General features: G+C 43.2%; 1 protein-coding gene across 24 annotated transcripts in view; it reads right to left on the bottom strand.

The window, feature by feature from the left end:
- KALRN (kalirin RhoGEF kinase) overlaps positions 1 to 21,728 on the bottom strand; it is a 697,103-nt gene that overhangs the window by 388,031 nt on the left and 287,344 nt on the right. For all 24 annotated transcript variants that reach the window (XM_073009790.1, XM_073009791.1, XM_073009792.1 and 21 more), the window contains exons 7-9: positions 16,020 to 16,211; positions 12,190 to 12,321; positions 7,687 to 7,917 (exon numbers count right to left, since the gene is read on the bottom strand). In XM_073009790.1, the coding sequence (XP_072865891.1) occupies positions 7,687 to 7,917; positions 12,190 to 12,321; positions 16,020 to 16,211 (555 nt within the window). The remainder of the gene's footprint in view (positions 1 to 7,686; positions 7,918 to 12,189; positions 12,322 to 16,019; positions 16,212 to 21,728) is intronic.

Here is a 21,728-nt window from a genome sequence, read left to right as displayed (position 1 = left end):
TCTGCACTTAGTGGGGGATGTCTCCCTGTTAGGCTACTCAGGGGTCCGGGACCCACTTGAGCAGACAGTCTGTCTGTTCTCAGATCTCAACCTCCATGCTGGGAGATCCACTGCTCTCTTCAAAGCTGTCAGACAGGGTCATTTACATCTGCAGAGGTTTCAGCTGCTTTTTGTTTAGCTTTGCCCTGTCCCCAGAAGTGGAGTCTACAGAGACAGGCAGGCCTCCTTGAGCTGCTGTAGGCTCCACCCAGTTCGAGCTTCCTGGTGGCTTTGTTTACCTACTTAAGCCTCAGCAATGGCGGGCGCCCCTCCCCCAGCCTCGCTGCTGCCTTGCAGTTAGATCTCAGACTGCTGTGCTAGCAATGAGGGAGGTTTCTGGGTATAAGTAAGATTGTCTTCTTGAATCTTACTGGACAGGTAGTTTGAGGATCAATCTCAGCAGCTATATGATGTTAGGCAAGTCTCACCCTGTGAGACCAAGTAATTGATCAGGACACTTTGATCAGTGATACTCTAGCACTAAATTATAAACTTCTCAAGGGCATGATCTGTGTCTTTTATTCCCATCACCCATCATAGGGTATATGGCATAGTAAAGAGGCCAAGAGGATGGAGTTTGATATTAGGTGAACTTGGAATTGAATCCCTGATCTGCCACTAGCTGTGTGACCTTAGGCAAGTTTACTAAGCCTTAATTTCCCCATCAGAAAGACGGAACAAAACTGTCATCTGCCTCACAGTGATGGAAGATTAAACAAAAGCCAAGTGAAGAAATTAGATACTCAATCATATTTACTCATAAAGTTGATGAATCCTGAGCTTTGAACAATATAACTTATAAAGACATATTTAATTCCAGTAACAAAATCTCAGGGTTGGAATCCAACCATTCCTCTGATACTTGAATCCCCTTCTTAGTGCACCCATCAAGTAATCTGTTGAACACATGGTTCCCCCATGAGTGCATTCCTTGATCTAATGAGGTGCACAATATGCCCTGACCCTTTCCTTTTTAGATGTTTTAATCCTTCTTTCTTATCGGAAGAGTTAGTTTCTAGACCTGACATCATTCTGGTCACTTTTTTTTAAATAACTAATCATTCTGAGAGCAACCTGAAGTGCTCATCTTCTATTATGCAAAACTGTCGACTGGATTATATAATGACCAAACCGTTTTAGTATGATTAAGAGACTATAGTCAATGGAGCTAGTAAAAGATTGACTATTTGGAGTTTTTAGAAAATTACAGTCAAATCCTTTTGAGACAGTCTTTGGCAAACTAGAGCTGACATAGTAAAAGCTGTAATTTTCCCCCTGAGGCTTCAGAAAAACTGAGGGGAGCAGGTACAATCTATTTGTAGTACAGGAACTATGGACTTTAAATGAATATTAATTTTCATTAATTCAGAATGGAAGTCACCAAGCCAGATATATTCTGACATCACTGCCCTTCCCTAGTTCACCTGACCATACTGCTTAAAAACAAGACATAGAAGCCTCAAATGTGTCACTGACCTAGTCACACCAACAAGACCACTCCCTACCCTTCCAGTCTCACCTCCCATTATCGCTGCCAGGAGTAGGTATCCAGTTAGACTTCCTCACCCTTGTGCCCTGCCTATAAGTTAGTTCTCTGCTTTCTGGTCTTTCCCAAGAACATCACTCCCATCTCCCCTTCCTGTGCTCCAAGGACCAGCGCGAAGCATACCCCAACAAGAGTGAACTCTCTCTGCCCTGACTCTAATAAGCTCATTGTTGTTTGGTTGTTTTTGGCTCTGAACACAGATAGCTGTGTGCCATTAATATATACTTGGGTGTATGTGTCTATGCTCAAAGGCAGAGACCACAAACTTCTAGCACAAGATTTTGCATACAGAAGGTGTGCCAAAACACTTTACAGACGTGTTTTTTCTTTTTTCTTTTTTTTTTCTTTTTTGAGATGGAGTTTTGCTCTGTCACCCAGGCTGGAATGCAGTGGTGTGATCTTGGCTCACTGAAACCTCTGCCTCCCAGGTTCAAGCAATTCTCCTGCCTCTGCCTCCTGAGTAGATGGGACTATAGGCGTGTGCCACCACACCTGCATAATTTTTGTATTTTTAGTAGAGATGGGGTTTCACCATGTTGGCCAGGCTGGTCTTGAACTCATGACCCCAAGTGATCCTCCCGCCTCAGCCTCTCAAAGTGCTGGGATTACAGGCGTGAGCCACCGTGCTTGGCCTCTGTCAACTGATATATTTTTTATTTGCTACAGAAAAACTAAATTACTTTATAATAAAAAATAGAAGTTGGGGGTAGGAGGGTTAAAGTCACACTAAAAGACAAAAACATGGAATTATTTGATTTAAATAATCAGTGGAGATTATTCCTGTGTTTGTGTTTTATTCAAAGAGCCTACCTACTGTTCTACCAAAGAGTGTTGTCTGTCTAGGATTTGCTATCAGATAGACTCATGCTTGCAAAAAATGGAAAGTGAAGAAGAAGGTGAGGCGGAACAAGGTGGCCTGCCTGCAGGGGATGCTCTGAAAACAGTTGGTCTAGCTAAGAAAAGATAGAATGAAATTTGCATCTCCCAGAAAGAGCAAGAATCTAGTGACTCCTTGTTCTTCCCACCACAATTCAGGTGTATCTGGGCCTGAAAGTAGCCCTTTTACATACATGGAAGATAGAAGAGTTAGGGGAGAATAAAAAACAGAAGGTGCATTGGGTTTCCTTGCACCCAATACAGGAACACCCAGATTCATAAAGCAAGTTCGCAGAGACCTACAAAGAGAGTTAGACTCCCACACAATAATAGTGGGAGACTTTAACACCCCACTGTCAATATTAGTCAGATCAACATGACAGAAAATTAACAAGGATGTTCAGGACTTGAATTCAGCTCTGGACCAAGTGGACCTAATAGACATCTACAGATCTCTCCACCCCAAATCAACAGAATACACATTCTTCTCAGCACCACATCACACTTATTCTAAAATTCACCACATAATTGGAAGTAAAACACTCCTCAGCAAATGCAAAATAATGGAAATAATAACAAGCAGTCTCTCAGATCACAGTGCAATCAAATTAGAACTCAGGATTAAGAAGCTCACTCAAAACCACACAACTACATGGGAACTGAGCAACCTGCTCCTGAATGACTACTGGGTAAATAATGAATTTAAGGCAGAAATAAAGTAAGTTCTTTGAAACCAATGAGAACAAAGACACAATGTACCAGAATCTCTGGGACACAGCTAAAGTAGTGCTCCGAGGGAAATTTATAACACTACATGCCCACAGGAGGAAGCGGGAAAGATCTAAAATTGATACCGTAACATCACAATTAAAAGAACCAGAGAAGCAAGAGCAAACAAATTCAAAAGCTAGCAGAAGACAAAAAATAATTAAGATCAGAGAAGAACCGAAGGAGATCGAGACACGAAAAACCCTTCAAAAAATCAATGAATCCAGCAGCTGGTTTTTGAAAAGATTAACAAAATAGATAGATCACTAGCCAGACTAATAAAGAAAAAGAGAGAAGAATCAAATAGACACATAAAAAATGATAAAGGAGATATCACCACTGATCCCACAGAAATGCAAACTACCATCAGATAATACTATAAACACCTCTACGCAAATAAACTAGAAAATCCAGAAGAAATGGATAAATTCCTGGACACAGACACCCTCCCAAGACTAAATCAGGAAGAAGTTGAATCCCCAAATAGACCAATAACAAGTTCTCAAATTGAGGCAGTCATTAATAGCCTACCAACAAAAAAGTCCAGGAGCAGATGGATTCATAGTCGAATTCTACCAGAGATACAAAGAGGAGCTGGTATCATTCCTTCTGAAACTATTCCAAACAATAGAAAAAGAGGGACTCCTCCCTAACTCATTTTATGAGGCCAGCATCATCCTGATACCAAAACCTGTCAGAGACACAACAAAAAAAGAAAATTTCAGGCCAATATCCCTGATGAACATCAATGCAAAAATCCTCAATAAAATACTGGCCAAACAAATACAGCAGCACATCAAAAAGCTTATCCACCACGATCAAGTCAGCTTCATTTCTGGGATGCAAGGCTGGTTCAACATATGCAAATCAATAAACATAATCTATCACATAAACAGAATCAATGACAAAAACCACATGATTATCTCAATAGAGGCAGAAAAGGCTGATAAAATTCAACACCCCTTCATGCTAAAATCTCTCAATAAACTAGGTACTGATGGAACGTATCTCAAAATAATGAAAGCTATTTATGACACACCCACAGTCAATATCATACTGAATGGGCAAAAGCTAGACGCATTCCTTTTGAAAATCAGCACAAGACAAAGATACCCTCTCTCACCACTCCTATTCAACACAGTATTGGAAGTTCTGGCCAGGGCAATCAGGCAAGAGAAAGAAATAAAGGGTATTCAAATAGGAAGAGAGGAAGTCAAATTGTCTTTGTTTGCAGGTGACATGATTGTATACTTAGAAAACCCTATCATCTTGGCCCAAAAATCTTTTTTCTTTTTTTCTTTATTTTTTGTTGCTTTTTATTTACTTTTATTTTAGGTGTGGGGGTACATGTGCAGGTTTGTTACATAGGTAAATTGCATGTCACTGAGGCTTAGTGTATGAGTGATCTCATTACCAAGATACTGAGCATAGTACTTGATAGGCAGCCTTGAACCCACACCTCCTTCCCACCTTCCCCACTCAAGCAGTCCCTAGTGGCTACTGTTCCCGTCTTTGTGTCCATGTGTGTTCAGTGTTCAGCTTCTGCTTATAAGTGATAACATGTGGTGTTTGGCTCTCTATTCCTGTGCTAGTTTGCTTAGGATAATATTCAAATAACTTTAAAAGATTACACATGAGGTAGAAAGACTGACAGAAATACAACCTAGTCATGTACATATTTTCTACTCTCAATTTCTTATATTAACTTCTAATGATAAGAGCCACCTTGTCCTCACCTTGTCTTATATTCCTGACATTGCTATTCACCAGATCTCTGGATTTCTTTGAGGTTTCTGGGATTCAGAGCATTTTCTAAAAATTCAACATTTTAAGCCTCCATCAAAACTTGTAATGTCTTGCTTTCTTTACTTCTCTAGATGTTGGTCCAAAATCTTAAGCTGATAAGCAGCTTCAGCAAAGTCTTAAGATACAAAATCAATGCAATTGATTTTTTGCATAATTCTGGAATGTGCAAAAATCACAAGCATTCCTATAAACCAATAATAGAGAGCCAAATCATGAGTGAACTCCCACTCACAATTGCTACAAAGAGAATAAAATACCTAGGTATATAACTACAAGGGATGTGAAGGACCTCTTCAAGGAGAACTACAAACCACTGCTGAAGGAAGTAAGAGGACACAAATAAATGGAAAAAGATTTCATGCTCATGGATTTACAAACAACAAAGTGATGAACTGACAGGGTCTTAATTTCAGAAAGGCTCTCATTTTTAAAAGCATGATGCAGAACAACTACAGGTGTCGTTTTGTACTTTTTCTTAGCTTTAGTTTAGATGTCATGGTGGCCACAGAAAAGTCAGATCACAGCAGTTCCCTGATAGTTGGAGTCTGGAATGCCACCCTCCTCTTGGGGAGGCCTTTCACCCACCCTCCTGGCAGCCCCTCTGCAGCTCTCCAGGACAACAGCTGTAAAATCAGCATGAGGGTAAAGAGGACACCACGGATATTGTACAATTCATGGCCCAGATCATCTCTGAGAGTCATGGAGAGTTCACTGAAATAGCAATGCCTCTCCTTTGTGCCTTCAGAGGCTGGTACCTCACTCTGTCTCCATCACAGACTACCTCCTGTGCTCTCCTGCACTCAGGAGTGATATATTTATCAGGATAGCTCCAGATGGCAGGAGTAGGCAACTGATTCATTTGCTTCTCCACTCCCAGCAGGCCCCATGAGGGCTTCAGAACTGCGGCCAGCACATCAGTAGTGCCCATTTCTCCTGGGACCGAGGTGTTGCCTCTGATGACTCAACTGATGCTCCAGTCAGAAGAGGACTCTGCAAGGCGAGTTATGGCAGCCCAAGAAGTGAGGACATGCCCGAAGGCCCATCTGGCTCCTGGGACTGATTGCACAGTGACTATCCCCCTATTCAGAGGGTGTCACAGTCAGTGACAAGAATGCTGAACTCTCCCTCCACTCGGCCTGACTACTTCAGGCACCCAGCACCAGAGGCCCCTCTAATGACACCGGTGAAGGGAACCAATATCCCAAAGACATGTACAGTTGGCTCTCAATTTGCCATGTGTATTTCACTACACCGGAAATATACAATGGATTACATTGTATTATATAATACAGTAGATAAATTAGATTATCCTTGGATTATACCTGGCCGATGCCACAAAAGAATGAAAGGAGAGTGAATTGTTATTTTATATGTATAATCCTGGAGTTACACGGTAGCCACAGAAAAGTCAAACAGGTGTTGAACACAAGTGCATCCACCCCAGCAGCTCCTCTGAAGCTCTGCAGAGCCCATCCTAGGACAACTAAGCCCATCCTTAGTTCTCCTAAGGTGAACTAAGAGAGAGATGACAGACAGTGAGACTGGATCTCAGTCCCCATCTCCCAACCAGCTCCCCCCGCCCTAGTATATCAATCCTCCAGCAAAGATCCCAGGGTCCCCTGGAAGACAGAAACAGAGAAAGTACAAGGAGAAAAGAATGGGTTATTTCATCTGAAAGGGCATTTGTAGCAAGACTGTCCTTTTGTGGACAGAAACATAACCATTTCTTTGTTATTAGTGGTAAAGGAAAAAGCCACAACTGATGTCATAATACAAAAAAAACTACATAAAGTCAGAAATAACCTGTAATCATGAAACATACACTGAACAACAGCCCAGGTTTTAAATCTGATTTTCCTGGTCCAACCTTGTAAAGGAATCCTCTGAAGGTCCCTGTACCCCACTTCACCTCCACTCTGGCAGGCCACCTGCATCCCAGATGGACCATATGTGGGGTCCAAGCCTGACAGTGCTTAGATAACCACCCACCCCCGAGCTGTCTAGCAATCACTGCCTGAGTGTGGGTCAAGCTCACCAAACGAAAAATGTGCCACATTGGCCCTAACCCTAACCCATATTGACACTTTGGGAGGCCGAGGCAGGCGGGTCACCTGAGGTCAGGAGTTCAAGACCAGCCTGGCCAACATGGTGAAACCGTGTCTCCACCAAAAATACAAAAATTAGCTGGGTGTGGTGGCATATGCCCTTAATCCCAGCTACTTGGGAGGCTGAGGCACAAGAATCACTTGAACCCAGAAAGTGGAGGTTGCAATGAGCCAAGATTACACCACTGTACTCCAGTCTGGGCAGCAGAGCGAGACTCTCTCTCCAAAAAACAAAACAAAACAAAACCAAAGAAAAATGTGCCATATGACGATGAGGAATTGCAGTTCCTGAAACTAAGTCTCCCTTTCCAATATCACATGGTGAGAAGGCCAGTCTATAAAGTCACTTAGGCAAGAAACACGCAATTCACAGGTCCGGTTTTTGTTTTGTGTTTTGGTGGGGGTTCTGTGGAGCACTTGAGAGCTGAATTTCATTTTTCTCTCTCTAAGTCTGTGCTCTCCTAAGCCTGATCACCTAGATCAGGGACTTGAGCTCGGTCTGCCTCCTAGAACGGATGATGGACAACAGGGCTCAGAGCCTGTTACCTGCTGTACGTCCTGCTGAAAGACACAGAGCTGCAGCCGCTGGTGGAGCCGCACCTTGCGGTGCTGCCAGATGCTCTCCAGCCGTCGCTGGTGATGTAACACCTCGTGCACCACGTCCAGCACTTGGTGCACTGCCTTGGAGTAGTTGGCTGTGGCCGTGAGGGATTCTGAGTTCCCAGGGCTCAGGGGCCGCTGCAGCACATCTAGCAGTGCTTTGCCATCCTGGCTGACCTGCAGGAAAGAGAGAAGTTTAGGTTAAGGGAAAAGGGTGATAGGCAGGGCACAGAGAGAAGCAGTAAGTATCTGCCTGAGGGTCCCTGACTATGCCTTCTGAGAATCTCAGGAATCCCATACCCAGATACCTAGCCAGCCAGAGCTGCCATGATCCTCCAGCCTGGTGGAGGGCCGAGCACCTGGAATTCTCTGATGGGGGAGTTGCTGGAGTGCTGGCCAGTTGTCTGTGAGACTCTCTCCCCTCCTGAATTTCAGCTCTGTGAGGGCAGAGACATTGCCTACTTGCTGTTCTCCCCTCAATGCCCAAAACAGTGCCTGGCACACAGTAGGCACTTGGCAAATTTTAGTTGTTGTTGTTGTTTGTTTGCTTGTTTGTTTTTGAGACAAAATCTCGCTCTTGTCCCCAGGCTGGAGTGCAATCAATGGTGCGATCTCCGCTCACTGCAACCTCTGCCTCCCGGGTTCAAGCAATTCTCCTGCCTCAGTCTCCTGAGTAGTTGGGATTACAGGTGCGTGCCACCATGCCTGTCTAATTTTTGTATTTTTAGTAGAGATGGGGTTTCACTATGTTGGCCAGGCTGGTCTCGAACTCCAGACTTCAGGTGATCCGCCCGCCTCAGCCTCCCAAAGTGCTTGGATTACAGGCGTGAGCCACCGCGCCCAGGCTTGGTAAATATTTTAACTGACTCACATCAGGTAAGACAGCATAACTTCATTTCAGAAATGAAGTCAATATAAGTTCCCACCATAATTCTCTCCTGCTCTTTCTTTCCCAAATTCCTCTATCTGACTCTAAAATTCTAGATGTGTGACAAGAGACAAGTTATTTAACCCCCTTGGTCCTCAGTTTCCTTCTCTGTAAAAGAGGGAGAATTATGTACATATTTCATAAAGTCATGGTGAGGATTAAATGAGTTAACACATACAGTGTTTAGAATAGAGCCTGACGTGATACTGGCTACCAATTTTATCTTCATCAGCATCACCATTGATATGGTTTGTCTGTGTCCCCATTCAAATTTCATCTTGAATTGTAGTTTCCATAATCCTCACATGTTGTGGGAGGGACCTGGTGGGAGGTAATTGAATCATGGGGATGGGTTTTTCCCGTGCTGTTCTCATGTTAGTGAATAAGTCTCATGAGATCTGATGGTTTTATAAAAGGGCAGTTCCCCTGCACACACTCTCTTGACTGCCACCATGTAAGACATGACTTTGCTCCTCCTTCCCTTTCTGCCATGATTGTGAGGCCTCCATGGCCATGTGAAACTGTAAGTCCATCAAACCTGTTTTTTTTCTTCTTTTTTTTTTTTAATAAATTACCCAGTCTCAGGTATGTTTTTATTAGTGACATGAGAACAGACTAATACAACCATCATCATAATCATCATCATCTCCCTCCCATTCTCTTTATTTCCTTGTCATTTTCTTTCTTTTGTCTTTATCCTTTTAAAATACTTTGCTCTCGCTCTATATGACCCCCTTCTTTCTTCTGAAAAGCAGTAAAATCCTCATTTTTCTAGAACATGCAGAGAAAGGCTGGGACACTTAGACTGTTGACACACCATCCACATCCCAACACTCGCCCTCAGTCTGAGAAAAGTGGGATGACACTCTCTGCCATTCTTCTCATTGGAGTTCTGGCACAATCGCGGGCAACAATAATTCTGGAAAGTGACATCATACAATCAACACCTGTGGCCCTCCTGTACTTGGCAAAGTACCCAACAGAACATGCATCTTTCCAATTTAAAACAGGGGTGACTGGGAATTGATAGAAATGTTGAGTCCCCAAACGTGGTTACCAACTAAATCAAAGTTGGCTTGGAGTCTTCCCCAAAAAAAGGCTTTGGGAGATGAAAATGGTCTTTTATCTCATCAGCAAGGTAGGGAATGAGGTGTGTTTCCATCTCCACACCTCTGATGATGAAGCTGTTTGCCGGGTTTGCATACTCCCCTCACCCTTCCTTTGGTCCCTGATAATAGCTTGGCTGGGGGTCCAGGAATACAGAAGCAGCTGTTACTCCTCCTGCCCATGGGGCCACAGAAAGGCTTTCAGGGCAGGGTGATTAGGAGGGGTGCTGGAGTAGAGTGCAGCAGAGGCCAGGAGAGGAAACCACCACCACCCACCCAATCCCACCATCCCCATCTCCCATAGACTACCAGGAGAGTGGGGTAGGGGAAGTAGCTTATAAATAATGCAGAAGTGATGCCCACCAGAGACATGAGTAAGACAAACATCCTATAGCCAAACCCAGGAGCGCTCTCTTCCTGGAATTCTGAGCAAATGCTGTCTTTTGGCACCATGCTATGTCCAGGGCAGGGTGGTTAGAGATGGAGGCCCAAGTCCTAGAAATCCACCCTGCATGAGCTCCAATTCTCTGCCTCAGTCTCTACATCTGTAGGAAGGAGGGACAGCTCACTGGTCTCTGAAGTGGGGTTGAAGGGAAGGTTTAAGCCTCACAATGCTAGGGCCTGATAATTAATTGAGAGAAATATTGTATCTATATGTATAATTACACTTCACATATGTGGAAGTATAATATTAATCTCATTTGTACTCTCTATATTTGTATTTTGCAAGGAGTAAATTTAAAGATTCTTGACCCATGGGCAGAGGCACAGTTCTGTTATAAGACAGAAAGCTTTGGGCCATATGGATCAGAGCTGATGAGATCAGATTTGGCCCATAAGTCCTTCATTGTGCCTTCTACAATGACAGAATACATTACCATTTTTTAGTACTCATTACTATCAGACACTGGGCCAAGTGCATTATATACATTACCTTCATTTTATTTTTTTAAATTTTTTGTTGGGTACTATGATTTATTTATTTAAATAGTTTTGGGGAACAGGTGGTGTTTGGTTAGCTCCCACTTAAAAGTGAGAATATGCGATACTTGGTTTTCCATTCCTGAGTTACTTCACTTAGAATAATGGTCTCCAACTCCATCCAGATTGCTGTGAATGCCATTATTTTGTTCCTTTTTATGGCTGAGTAGTATTCTATGGTGTATATATACCACATTTTCTTTATCCATTCGTTGGCTGATAGACATTTAGGCTGGTTCCACAATTTTGCAATTGTGAATTGTCATGCATTACCTTTATAACCTCAACACTATCCTATGAGGCAGATGTTACGACTTTCATTTCACAGATGAAACGAAGCTCAGAGTGGTTAAGTAACTTGACTGAGGTCACACAGCTAGTAAATCGGAGAGCCAGGATTCAAAGTCAGTTTGACTGTGGCAAAAACCCTTATTCTTACCCAGAAGCCATTGGTTCTTAGACTTCAATGTGCATCAAATTCAAATAGGGTAATAGTTATTAAAATGTAGGTTCCAGGTCTCACTTCTTGACATTCTGATTCAGTCTGGGGTGGGACCCAGGAATCTGTATCAGGTGAGTCTGATGCAGGTGGTCCAGGAACCCATTTTAATACTCCTCTAACTAATCCTGCCCAGAGGAAACACTTGGGCTGTATGTGAATTCACTTCTCCTCATCCAGCTTCCTTAATCAGCCCATCCCGCTCCATCCCTCAGTTCCCTTCCTCAGAATTCATGCCAGTTAGCAAACATACTAACTTGTGTATATCTACACAGAGGTACCTATGTAGCTGTTTCCTTTCACTTTGAGAGGACTGTCAAGAGGTTTTTTTTCCCTTTGTTAACTTTACAGCAACCCCCTGCCTTTGATTTTTCAATGGAAGAGTCTTTGTCCTTCACATTCACAGAAGCTTTTTACTCCTGCAAACACTATCTCCATGCTGTGTGTTTTCCTCTGGATCTTCTGGTGAGAAAATTAGTATTTTTTTGATGAGCTGCTTCATAAAAAAGGTGGCAGGGCTAGTGTGTACATGTCCATTCACCAACCAGAAAGCAAACTCCAGAAAAGCACAGCTTCATTTTCTTATATTCCTCCCCCAAGAGGAGAAAGTCCAGTCTTCACACACAGGATAAGGCAAGTGTATAGGGTGTGTGTGTGTGTGTGTGTGTGTGTGTGTGTGTGTGACAGAGAGAGAGAGAATGAATGTGAGTGCACCAAAGTGATGCCTAATAATGGCCCCAATTTGTTCTCCTTCCTGGTTGGAGACACCATAGTTCATAGATCAAGGTTCCTAAAGATGTCACCAAAAAAAGAAAAACAGCCTCTCTTCTTCTTAGTCCCACCCAGGCTATTTCACAGTGCACAGGCCAGTGCCCTCGTCACCCATCCACATGCAGAAATGCTCAAGACCCATGGTTGCCCTGTTCCATTCTCACCTCTGTGTAGGCTTGGGTCACCTGCTCATACAAGGTCTGGTGGTGGTGGATTGCCAGCTCTAGGTCCTGCATCTCGGATGGCAGACCACCTTCGCTGCACATCTTGCACCAGGCGTCCACTCCCGACAGGAACTGGAAGGAGACGCGGGGTGGGTCAGTGGGGGAGCACTAGGGGTAGGGAGTTGGGTGGATTATGGACAGAGCGTCAGATACCTTGGGAAAAAACATCAGGACTTCTGAAAGCCTTCAGAGACCACTGTAGAGGGTAGAGTTTTTTAATTCTACAAACACTAACTCCTGGTAAGAAATCAGACCCAGGTACCCATTTAGGAAGTATAGTCTCCACAAAATTGACTATTATGAAACTGTAGGGGGCAGGTGAATCACCAGATGTTCAACAGGTTATAGCTACACACTAACTGTAACGTCCAGGTACGGAAACAGCTCACCACATTCCACGGATACATTAGAGCTTCTTGCCCCATGTACACTCACAGGCATATGTGAGGGGCTGTGTGTAACATAAGGAGATGTTCCACAGCTGTGCTTTATAGTGTGTACATCCAGTTGTGAAGACAAGCAAAAAACACCTCACACAGACCACCAGGAACCCAGGGAACTTGCAGAGACCATTCCATATGGGATGCAGACTGCCCTCAACAGGTCTCCCACTGACCCACTGTTGGGTCAGTCCCCTAAAGGGTGGAAACGAGAGAGGCAGTCTAGGCGGACAGGCTGTGCTATACCTACTGCATCCCGGGTTGTGATATATAGACATAGATCTTGACAGACATCAAATTATTTTAAAATTAAAATTAACAGCTGTGGAAGACTATGGGTCTTCATGCACAAAGGGTAAGCTAACTGAAATCACTCCGATTTATTGGGTGGAAAAATGCACCTTGAAAATGCAAATAATTCACCCAACAGTCTGGAATTGTTCTGTCTGTGATTCCTCTCGCCTGGATGCACAGCTCCATTTAAATTAATTGCCTAAATACCTTTTAATCCCATTGCCAAGAACAGCCCATATGAGGACAATAAAGAGCTGCCTAAATATGTGCATGGAAAAAAATAGCCTTGAGTCATTTTTTTCCCCAGTTAAAAAGAAGCATGGTTTATGAGTGTCCCTGAAGGACTAGTAATACCTACAGAAATTGCATTAAAAAATAGATACAAATAAAATTGCTTCTGATCCAAACCAGTCCAAATCAGGAAACATGAAATAAATGTGCACTTCTCCAGTTTTCTCAGTTCTGGCACTGCAACCGTTTGCATTCTAGTTTTGTTGTCACTGTCAGCTTTCAGTCCCCGGCCTGTTGATTGTTGTCGTTGACTTTTCATTCTGTACATTTTGTAACACATTAGACCATTTCTTAGCAATTCTGGAAGAGTGCCAGGTGCCATCCAGTATCACATCATATAATATGTACATGCTGAAATCTCAGAAGCTTCTTTGCTCCACCAATAACTACTTTACAAATGACCCTAGGAGCCACTTGACATTCTTGTGTCAATCATGGGGGGAGCACTGCTTCAAGGCTCTTGGGATTTCTCTGCAATATTCTAACAGGTGGCCTGTAGCATATCCCACAAAATGATCACCTCAAGGATATAATGCCAGAGAGACAAAGAGAGAAGCAGGGGGTCTTCCTTACCAATCTGGGCAAACCTTGAATAAAGTATGAAAGTGATACAGTTGAAGAGAGAACAGGAAATTGGACATCAATATTCTCATGGCCCTAAGAATGAATCAGTCACTATCAGTCACTACCACCAACAACCTTAACAACAGCGACAAAAAGATGTGGCCACATCCCTCTCAAAGTATAGGGTTGGGCTTGACACAAGCATTATTTCAGTCTTTGGGAAGTTCTCAGGTGGAGGAAATAAAAAGATACCAGGATAGTACATGGTGCAAATACCCATAGTAGTAACGTCCACTGTTTAGTAAGCACATGAGGCACCTTACACATTCCATCTCTCATGTTGTATCTTTAGCACAGCCCTTTAGCACAGAAATAGCCCTGTGCTATTTATGATTAGCTCCACATTATGGAAGAGAAAACAAGCTCAGAATGGTGACATGACTTGTCTAAGGGTAAATGAATGGTGGAGCTGGGATCAGAATCCATGTGTCTTGCCTCAAAGTCTAGACTTTTAATTATGCTATGTTGCCTTTCACACTAGAGAGGGTAACAGAGGGAGAGATTTAAGGTGTGACCAGGTGTCTGACTCTCCTTGGCCTATGTTACCCAAATGTAATGCAAAGAAAGAAATGTAGAGGTTAAGACCACAGGCCTAGTGTTAAACACACCTGAGTTGATAGCCTATCTACTCATAGATTGTGCGATTTTAGCAGTGGTGTGTTAGTAAATGTTTAACAACCGGCATATATATGTACGTGTGTATATGACTATATATTACATATATACAGGTAAGTGCATTTACAAATTCTACTGATATAAAGAATGTATAACACACCATTTACAGAGAACAACATATACAATGCTCTGTATTGTATATTTAATGTAGCCAGTTGATTCTCACAGGATGCTTTTGACCTATGGTTGCAACTGACAAACATTTATAGTTTTGACACACATGCTAGTTGATATTTTCATTATGCTAAGGAGTGAGACAAAGGTGAAAAACACCTGAATACTACGCCAGAACATCACTTGTTCATCAAGGATGTCAGCGACTTCTTTGCTGAACCAAAAAACAGTTTTTGAATATTGGAAGAATATTTCCTTGATTTTTGTGTGTTATTCACAATGTAACAGCTATACACAGGACACGTTTTTAAGTTTAGTCTGCATTTTCAAACACTTTCTCCCTCATTTTCTTTAGACTCTAGGCAACAATAAAGCAATGAATTAATTCCTGGTTTGTAGCATCTGATAATTTCTATAATATGAAACTCCTACCATGGTGTATTTTAAGCTACCAGTGTGACATCACCAACATGGAGTTGGGAAGAGTAATCCATACATAGCACACAATTGTATGGTATTTCCACCACAGAAAAATATAAATGCATAAAAATGATTTCAAGAACATAGGTAATAACAACAGGTTGTAAAATAATCAGCAAGTGATGAGTTTTGAGTATTTATTAACTTTGCTTTTAACATAACATATTTAATTATAAACCTACATAATTAAGCAATAGCTAGAATGTGATAACCAGCTCACAAAATTCCTGAAAATTTAACAATTGTCTCTCTATGAGCTGGTTCAATACAGGCTCCAACACATCGTGGAATCTTAGGCAGGCCAATCAATTAATGTCTCCGAGCTTCAGTGTTCCTCTTTGTAAAATGGGTTATCATGTAACTGGCCAATGCCTGGCCACTTAGTAAGTACGAGTAATTATTATCTTGACCCGTTATATTATTATTATATTACCATTATCCATAGCAAATGTTTCATGTAAAATTAGTTTCCCCCTGCTCTCAGCACCTCAATGATCACTTTACATTCACCCCTTTGATCTGTGTTCTGAGAATGCACACTACGCGGACAGCCCACACATGCACACGCGCACACACAACCACTACCAAGCAAAATGTAAAAAGGCTCTGGGTACCCTCTTGTTTGTATGACAAGCAAAGTCACCAAGAGTTACCAATGTTTCTTTGTGCACACAGGGGCCATGAATGTGGTCGAACATAGGTTATTGTTGCAATGACTCCGCAGGGTCTTCAGTGTTTCAAAAAGATAGGTGGAGCACTCTACAGAGAGTGTGTGTGCTCCGCTCCAGCCCTTCCCTGTCCGTGCCCAACCCTTCCCACCAACAGCAGCTGCTGCAGGATTCTGGGCCTTACCTGCTCAGCCTTCTGGTGGAACACAGCAGACATGGCGAGGATGGTGCTGCGTTCATCCAGGGCAGCGGCGAAGCTCTTCCACTCCTGGTCCAGCTGGGTGGAGATCTGCTTGATTTGCTGTGAGGCATAGTGGCCGGCCTCAGAGAGGCGGGAAGCCACGGACATGATGCGGTTGATGTTGACGTAGGCGTTCTAGAAAGCAAAGGGGAGTGCTCAGTGGGGCAGGCTCAAAAGACATCCACTGGGCACTCTTGTGGGGCACATATTTGGGGAAGAGAGCTGCCCAAAAGTCTGAGAGAGACTGGTACAGGCCATACTAGTGTATTTGTTTTTGGCCCAAGGGAAATCTTTTTCTACAATTCAATTTCAGTAGATAGCAGGGACTTCTCATTGTGGGGAACCAGCACAGATTTTGTGCCAACTATTAATGCACGTTAATGCAGTCACTCTACAACCATCTTATGAGGTCATTCCCAGGGATGGCACATAACTCTCAAGAGCGCTCTTTGGAAGTGGTGGCTCAGACGAGGGCACGAGCTAAAGGAGGCAGAGACAACTCTCTTGTTCAGTGGAGAGCTGTACCCAGGACACTATTACCATCTACATACAACAAACAGGGCAGAAGTACTCATCAAAGAGGGCAAAGGAGACACGGTAATTCCACATCTTCCTATCACCTAGCAAAATGTCCCCACCTTCCTACTACCTCCTTCAGCCCTGCCAAAAGAGCTGAGGCACTGGTCATCAAACAGGGTTTAAAGAAAGACAGCATTTGAAGCCACACACTTTTCCATGCTAATAATAAGGTCTGTGAAGCCCTTTCTTAACCCTGCTTGATTTAGGAAGATTTCCCCACCTGACCCCAAAAGGCATCTGTGGGTACCCCAAAAGGCATCAAGGAGGAGCTCTCTTGGCCCATTGTCTCCTGTCATCTTGTGTTTTGTTTACATTCATTCTCATCTTTGCTTGCTAATTAAAAATTCATGAACATGTATGCTATTTCCTATTAGGTCACTGAAAAACGCTCCAGGAAGGAACAAGACAAAAGAAAAACCTCACAAACCTAAGACAGTAGTGATTATGGCTATTTTTAACTGCTATCTCCTATTAGTTATCTGAGGTATCAAAACAATCGGGTAAGGTTGTGGCATCCACAGGGAGCTTTTCCAAATCACACGATATGTCTGCATGAAGGAGGACCAGGGAGGCAGATTATTCACACGCCTTCATTCTTTGTTACAAATCTTCTCAAATAATTATACATATTCTGCAGTAACAGCATTTTCTCTAGGTTCTATCAACTCAGGTGTAGTTCATTAATACTGAGTAGGTTTAATGAAGGTTCTTTATTTTCCTCTCTCATTTCCCTCATGGTCCCCATTCGTCTTAGCTGTCCCTGAGTTCTAAGCACTCCATCCCAAACCTGGGCCAGGTTGGTAGGGTCTCTCTTAATTTAAAATGTCTCTGTGGAAGTTTAAAAAGTTAAGTGAAGAACTTCTACACAAATCCATCCTGATGTCTAATGACCCCTATGTGACATCTCTTTTTTCAGTCTGTCCTGAGACCTTTCTGCCATAGTGCATTTCCCTAAGAGAACTAGGATATTACTGATTCTTGTTATGGGAAATAACTATCCCTCAAAGTTGTAGGAACCATTCGCAGCCTTGTTTTCTGAGTTAGGACACAAATTCTATTGAAAATTAAACTCTATTTATAGAACTGACAGAAAAACCACTCTGCACTTAAAAATAGAGAGGAAGAAGGAGGAAGGGAAAGCACACACTGATTTTGACAGTTTTATCTTCTTTTTTAAAAATTCACGAGCCAGACAGTTTCATCTTCTATGGGAAGAATAGTATGGGAAGTCCCTCAAATCTCCTGCTCATGTCATTGTCTTACTTTGGGTTCTCCCCAAAGCAGACCTTGAGACAATTATTTGGGAGACAGAGTTTACTTGGGCATGGTCCCAGGAAGCATAGTGAAAGGGAGGGGAAGTCAACGAGGAAAGGGAGGGAAATGAATAAAGGATATGTTAAGTTCTATGAGCAACTGGGGTTCAATCCCTGTTGAGACCTTTTGAGAAACTATAAAACATACCTCTGAGCTGTCCCACTGAGGGGTGAGGAATCGGGGTTACTGATGCACTAAGTCCCATTGATCTTTGTTTGAAGGTCCTTCCGGGGTTAGTTCCTGGCATTTCCATCCGAACCCACAAACAAACCAAGCACACTTCTGAGGTCAGAGAGTGATCACCGCAGATAAATGCAGGAAGCGGTCAGTCTGTACGAGAATCACCTGCAGATGACCCCCAGGGCAGACTGAGGCCATATGGGTGGGACACTGACAGGGTCTGATAGAGCTGTCCTCCCAAACTGGATTCAAATCCTGGAATCCATGCCCCTGCCCCCTTACCCAGATCTATCTAGGTAGTTGGGTTTTCCTGTCCTGGAGAAAGGCCTTGTGTACTCTGGCCAGATGGAACGCAAGAAAAGCAGTAAGAGCAAGGCATTACCCTGTCCCCAGATATATCCTATAGACACCCAGCCTTTTGTCATCACTGCCTATTACATTCTCCTCCCTCCCAAGGCACACAGGGAGGCATATTTCTGCTTACTTTTGGGAAGAACTTTCTAGCTATTAGAGGTGTCCAACTGTGGCTGCCTCTGTAGACTCTTAACACCTTGTCACTCATTCAAATATTTATGGAGAGCGGGCCAGGCTCTGTGTTGGGGGCTGTAGGAGATCAAAGAGGAATAAGATAGGATTCCTGCCCATCCACCCCCTGCCCACAGGGGCTCACAGCTGAGACTTAAGACAAGTCCTCAAATAACTGTAATTTAAGGCAAAATGAAGCAAGTGCTTCCACAGAGGTAGAAACGACTCTCTGTGGGGATTCAGAGGGAAGGGATCTGAATCACTGGCAGGGCTGTCGGGAAGAGGCTCCCCGCATGAAAGAGGGTGGGGAGGCTGGCAGTCCTCCATGGTCCCCTTCAACCTCTAAGCCTGTGATCATAGATTAAAACTGAAAGCAAATAAACAAACAAAAAAAGACCACAGCTTACAGTTCACATTCTAGAGTAGCACAGTAAATGCTTTTTTTGTTTCCTTATCAGCAGGCAGAGAAATGTCTTGCTAAAATTAACAAATAATTATGCCTCACAAAAGCCGTAGAGGCCATATCCCTCATAATAGAGGGATAAACATAATGTTGACTTATGAATTTGCTCATTGTTCTTCCCTATAGCCCCTTTTCAGAATATCAAACACTTCAGGCAAGTCACATTGCCCAAGTTCTTCATCTTCTTCATTTTCCTTTGCCCCAGAACCTGAGAGAAATGGGCAGATAGATTCTAAACTGCAGTTGTCCCTGGGTACAAGGATAGCCACACAACAAATGAGAAGGGAGTAACGGCAAGGAAGGGCTCCAATGACTTAAAAGGAAAGAACGAGGTTAAAGAGCTGGATTAGGAGTCTGAATAAATAGGAGTGCTTACTCATTAAGCATAAACAACATTTCATGGCCTTTGGTCAATCCATTTGTGTGGTTCTTCTGGGTGACTGTTTGTGCCCTTATTAGGAATATTTGGGAGTTATGTTTGTCCTTGGGACATGGCCAAGAGGAATGGATATTTTGGCTCTTTACAGCCTTCCCATTTCCTACCAGCTGCCCCCTCCACTCTCTTCCATCTGCCTGGCTCTCCCATTCTTCCCTGCCAGCCTTCAATGCCTTTCTATCTGCAGAGCTGCCCATTAGTCAAGGGCATTAAAGTCACTGGGCCAGGAATCAAGAGCCATGAGCTTTGGTCCCAGCTCTGGCATTCACTTGAGATGTCACTTGACTTCTCTGTGCCTCAGTTTCCTCATCTGTGAGGGAGTTGACCTAATGATCTCAGACATTCCATTTCTGAGTAAGTAATGTCAGTTCCAGGAGACCAGGAGCATAGTGCTGCCTACTCCAGAGGTACATGTAGTCCAGGCCTGCTGTCCATGTCTCAGCAGGCTGAGATGCTGGCTCTGCTCACTGCCCAGTAGTGTGAGGACCAAGGCTGGAGCTGGACCCCCTGAGTCCTTCAGCATCCAGGTGACCAAGGGCCAGAGGCCCTTCTCCCCCTCTCCTCTTTAGCCCCTTCCCCTCAGCTGAGATGCTCAGACTAACCAGCTTCCCTGGCCAGAAGATAATAACTTGACTAATAATTCTAGCTTGATATATGTCTTCTTAAATCCTTACCTCAAAACTGATTTATTAAATTTAAACTCCCCTATATATGCAGTCTGTTGTTATTAAATTATTATCATTATCCAAAGTATGGCACAGCCCAAGGTATAGACACAATCTACCCTGTAGAAGGCAATGCACCTGCAGCATGGTCTGTTGCATCATCTATCCCATCTTACCTCCCCCTAAAGCCTCTCCTCCCATCATTTTGGTCATAAACAAGAAAAATAACTAAATTCCAACAAAATCTCAATAACTTAAAAATCATGTATATTGACACCCCGCCCTCACTTTTGTTACCCACAAAATTCGTTTTTTAATTCCCGCAGTCATTAATGGGAGATCACAGGATGGAGAGCCCCTTCTTCTGAGGCCTTGTCCTCTGCTGTGATTAACTGAAATCGGTGGAGCAGAGTCATTGTCCTAAAAGAACTGCGTGGCAGAATCTTGATCAAAGTTTTCAGCCCCACCAAAAGGGCTCCCACTTCCAACCTGATTCCTGGCTTACGCCCACTGGCTACAAAAAACAAGATAATGATAGCTTTCCATTAAAAACCTTAGCTAAATTTTCTCTTTGTGATTTCTTATGTGGTATACTGAAAGAGATACTGGTTATTCTAGAAATAATCATTTGATGCAAGTTATCATTTTGGTAACCTTAACCTATGTGTCAGGGGCTGATTATAAGAGAAGATCATTGCCAAGGGAAGGTATTATTTGAATCCCATTCATTTCACTCCTAAAAGCAGAGGTGAACTTTACACTCCTGTGGTCATAGGTCCCCACTCTGAATTAGACACACTCTCTGTGGATTACATGAGATAACATAAAGCATCCAGCCAGATGCCTGGCACAGAACCAATAGTGCAAAGAATGTCGTATCTTTTCCCCCATTCAGTTCCAGGAGACTGGCATTAGTTCCCCACGTTAAGTGCATACCAAATCAAAGTATTAGTAAAATGTACAACAAAAAGAAAAATCTATCAACGATTCCAATAAGAGGCAAAATAAGCGAAGTCTCATTGAAGTCTCACAGAAGCACAACACAAGGTTCCCACTATTCCCTACTACAGCTGTTAATGCTGCCCTAGCCACTTACCAGGCTATGCCCTACATGCCACAAACCCTCTGCTGCAGACACTCTTCCCCTAGGAGTTAAAGGTCTGGAGCTCAGAATTGTCTATAAGTTTTTCCTTGACCCAGAGAGATCAGAGGATTCAGAATCAACCCACAAGGTGCTTTCTGAGCCATGTTATTTCAATACAATGTCCTTCCATACCTTAAGTTGGAAAAATAAAGTTTTTATCTCTTGAGATAGTCTTCTTGGGGTGCCTCCACCACCTTGGCATGTGATAGTCAAATCCAGAACACTCAGAAGTTGGGCCATCTTGTCCTCATACAAGGAAACAGATTCTTCTCCTTATTGCAAACTGTATTACAAAAGGTGGCAGAAGCCTCCTCCCCATGCTGGGTGTTGGGGTTCTTCACTTTGT

Source organism: Chlorocebus sabaeus, chromosome 22 (assembly GCF_047675955.1).
Source record: "Chlorocebus sabaeus isolate Y175 chromosome 22, mChlSab1.0.hap1, whole genome shotgun sequence".
NCBI lineage: Eukaryota > Metazoa > Chordata > Mammalia > Primates > Cercopithecidae > Chlorocebus > Chlorocebus sabaeus.
This window is presented reverse-complemented; position numbering and strand designations above follow the sequence as displayed.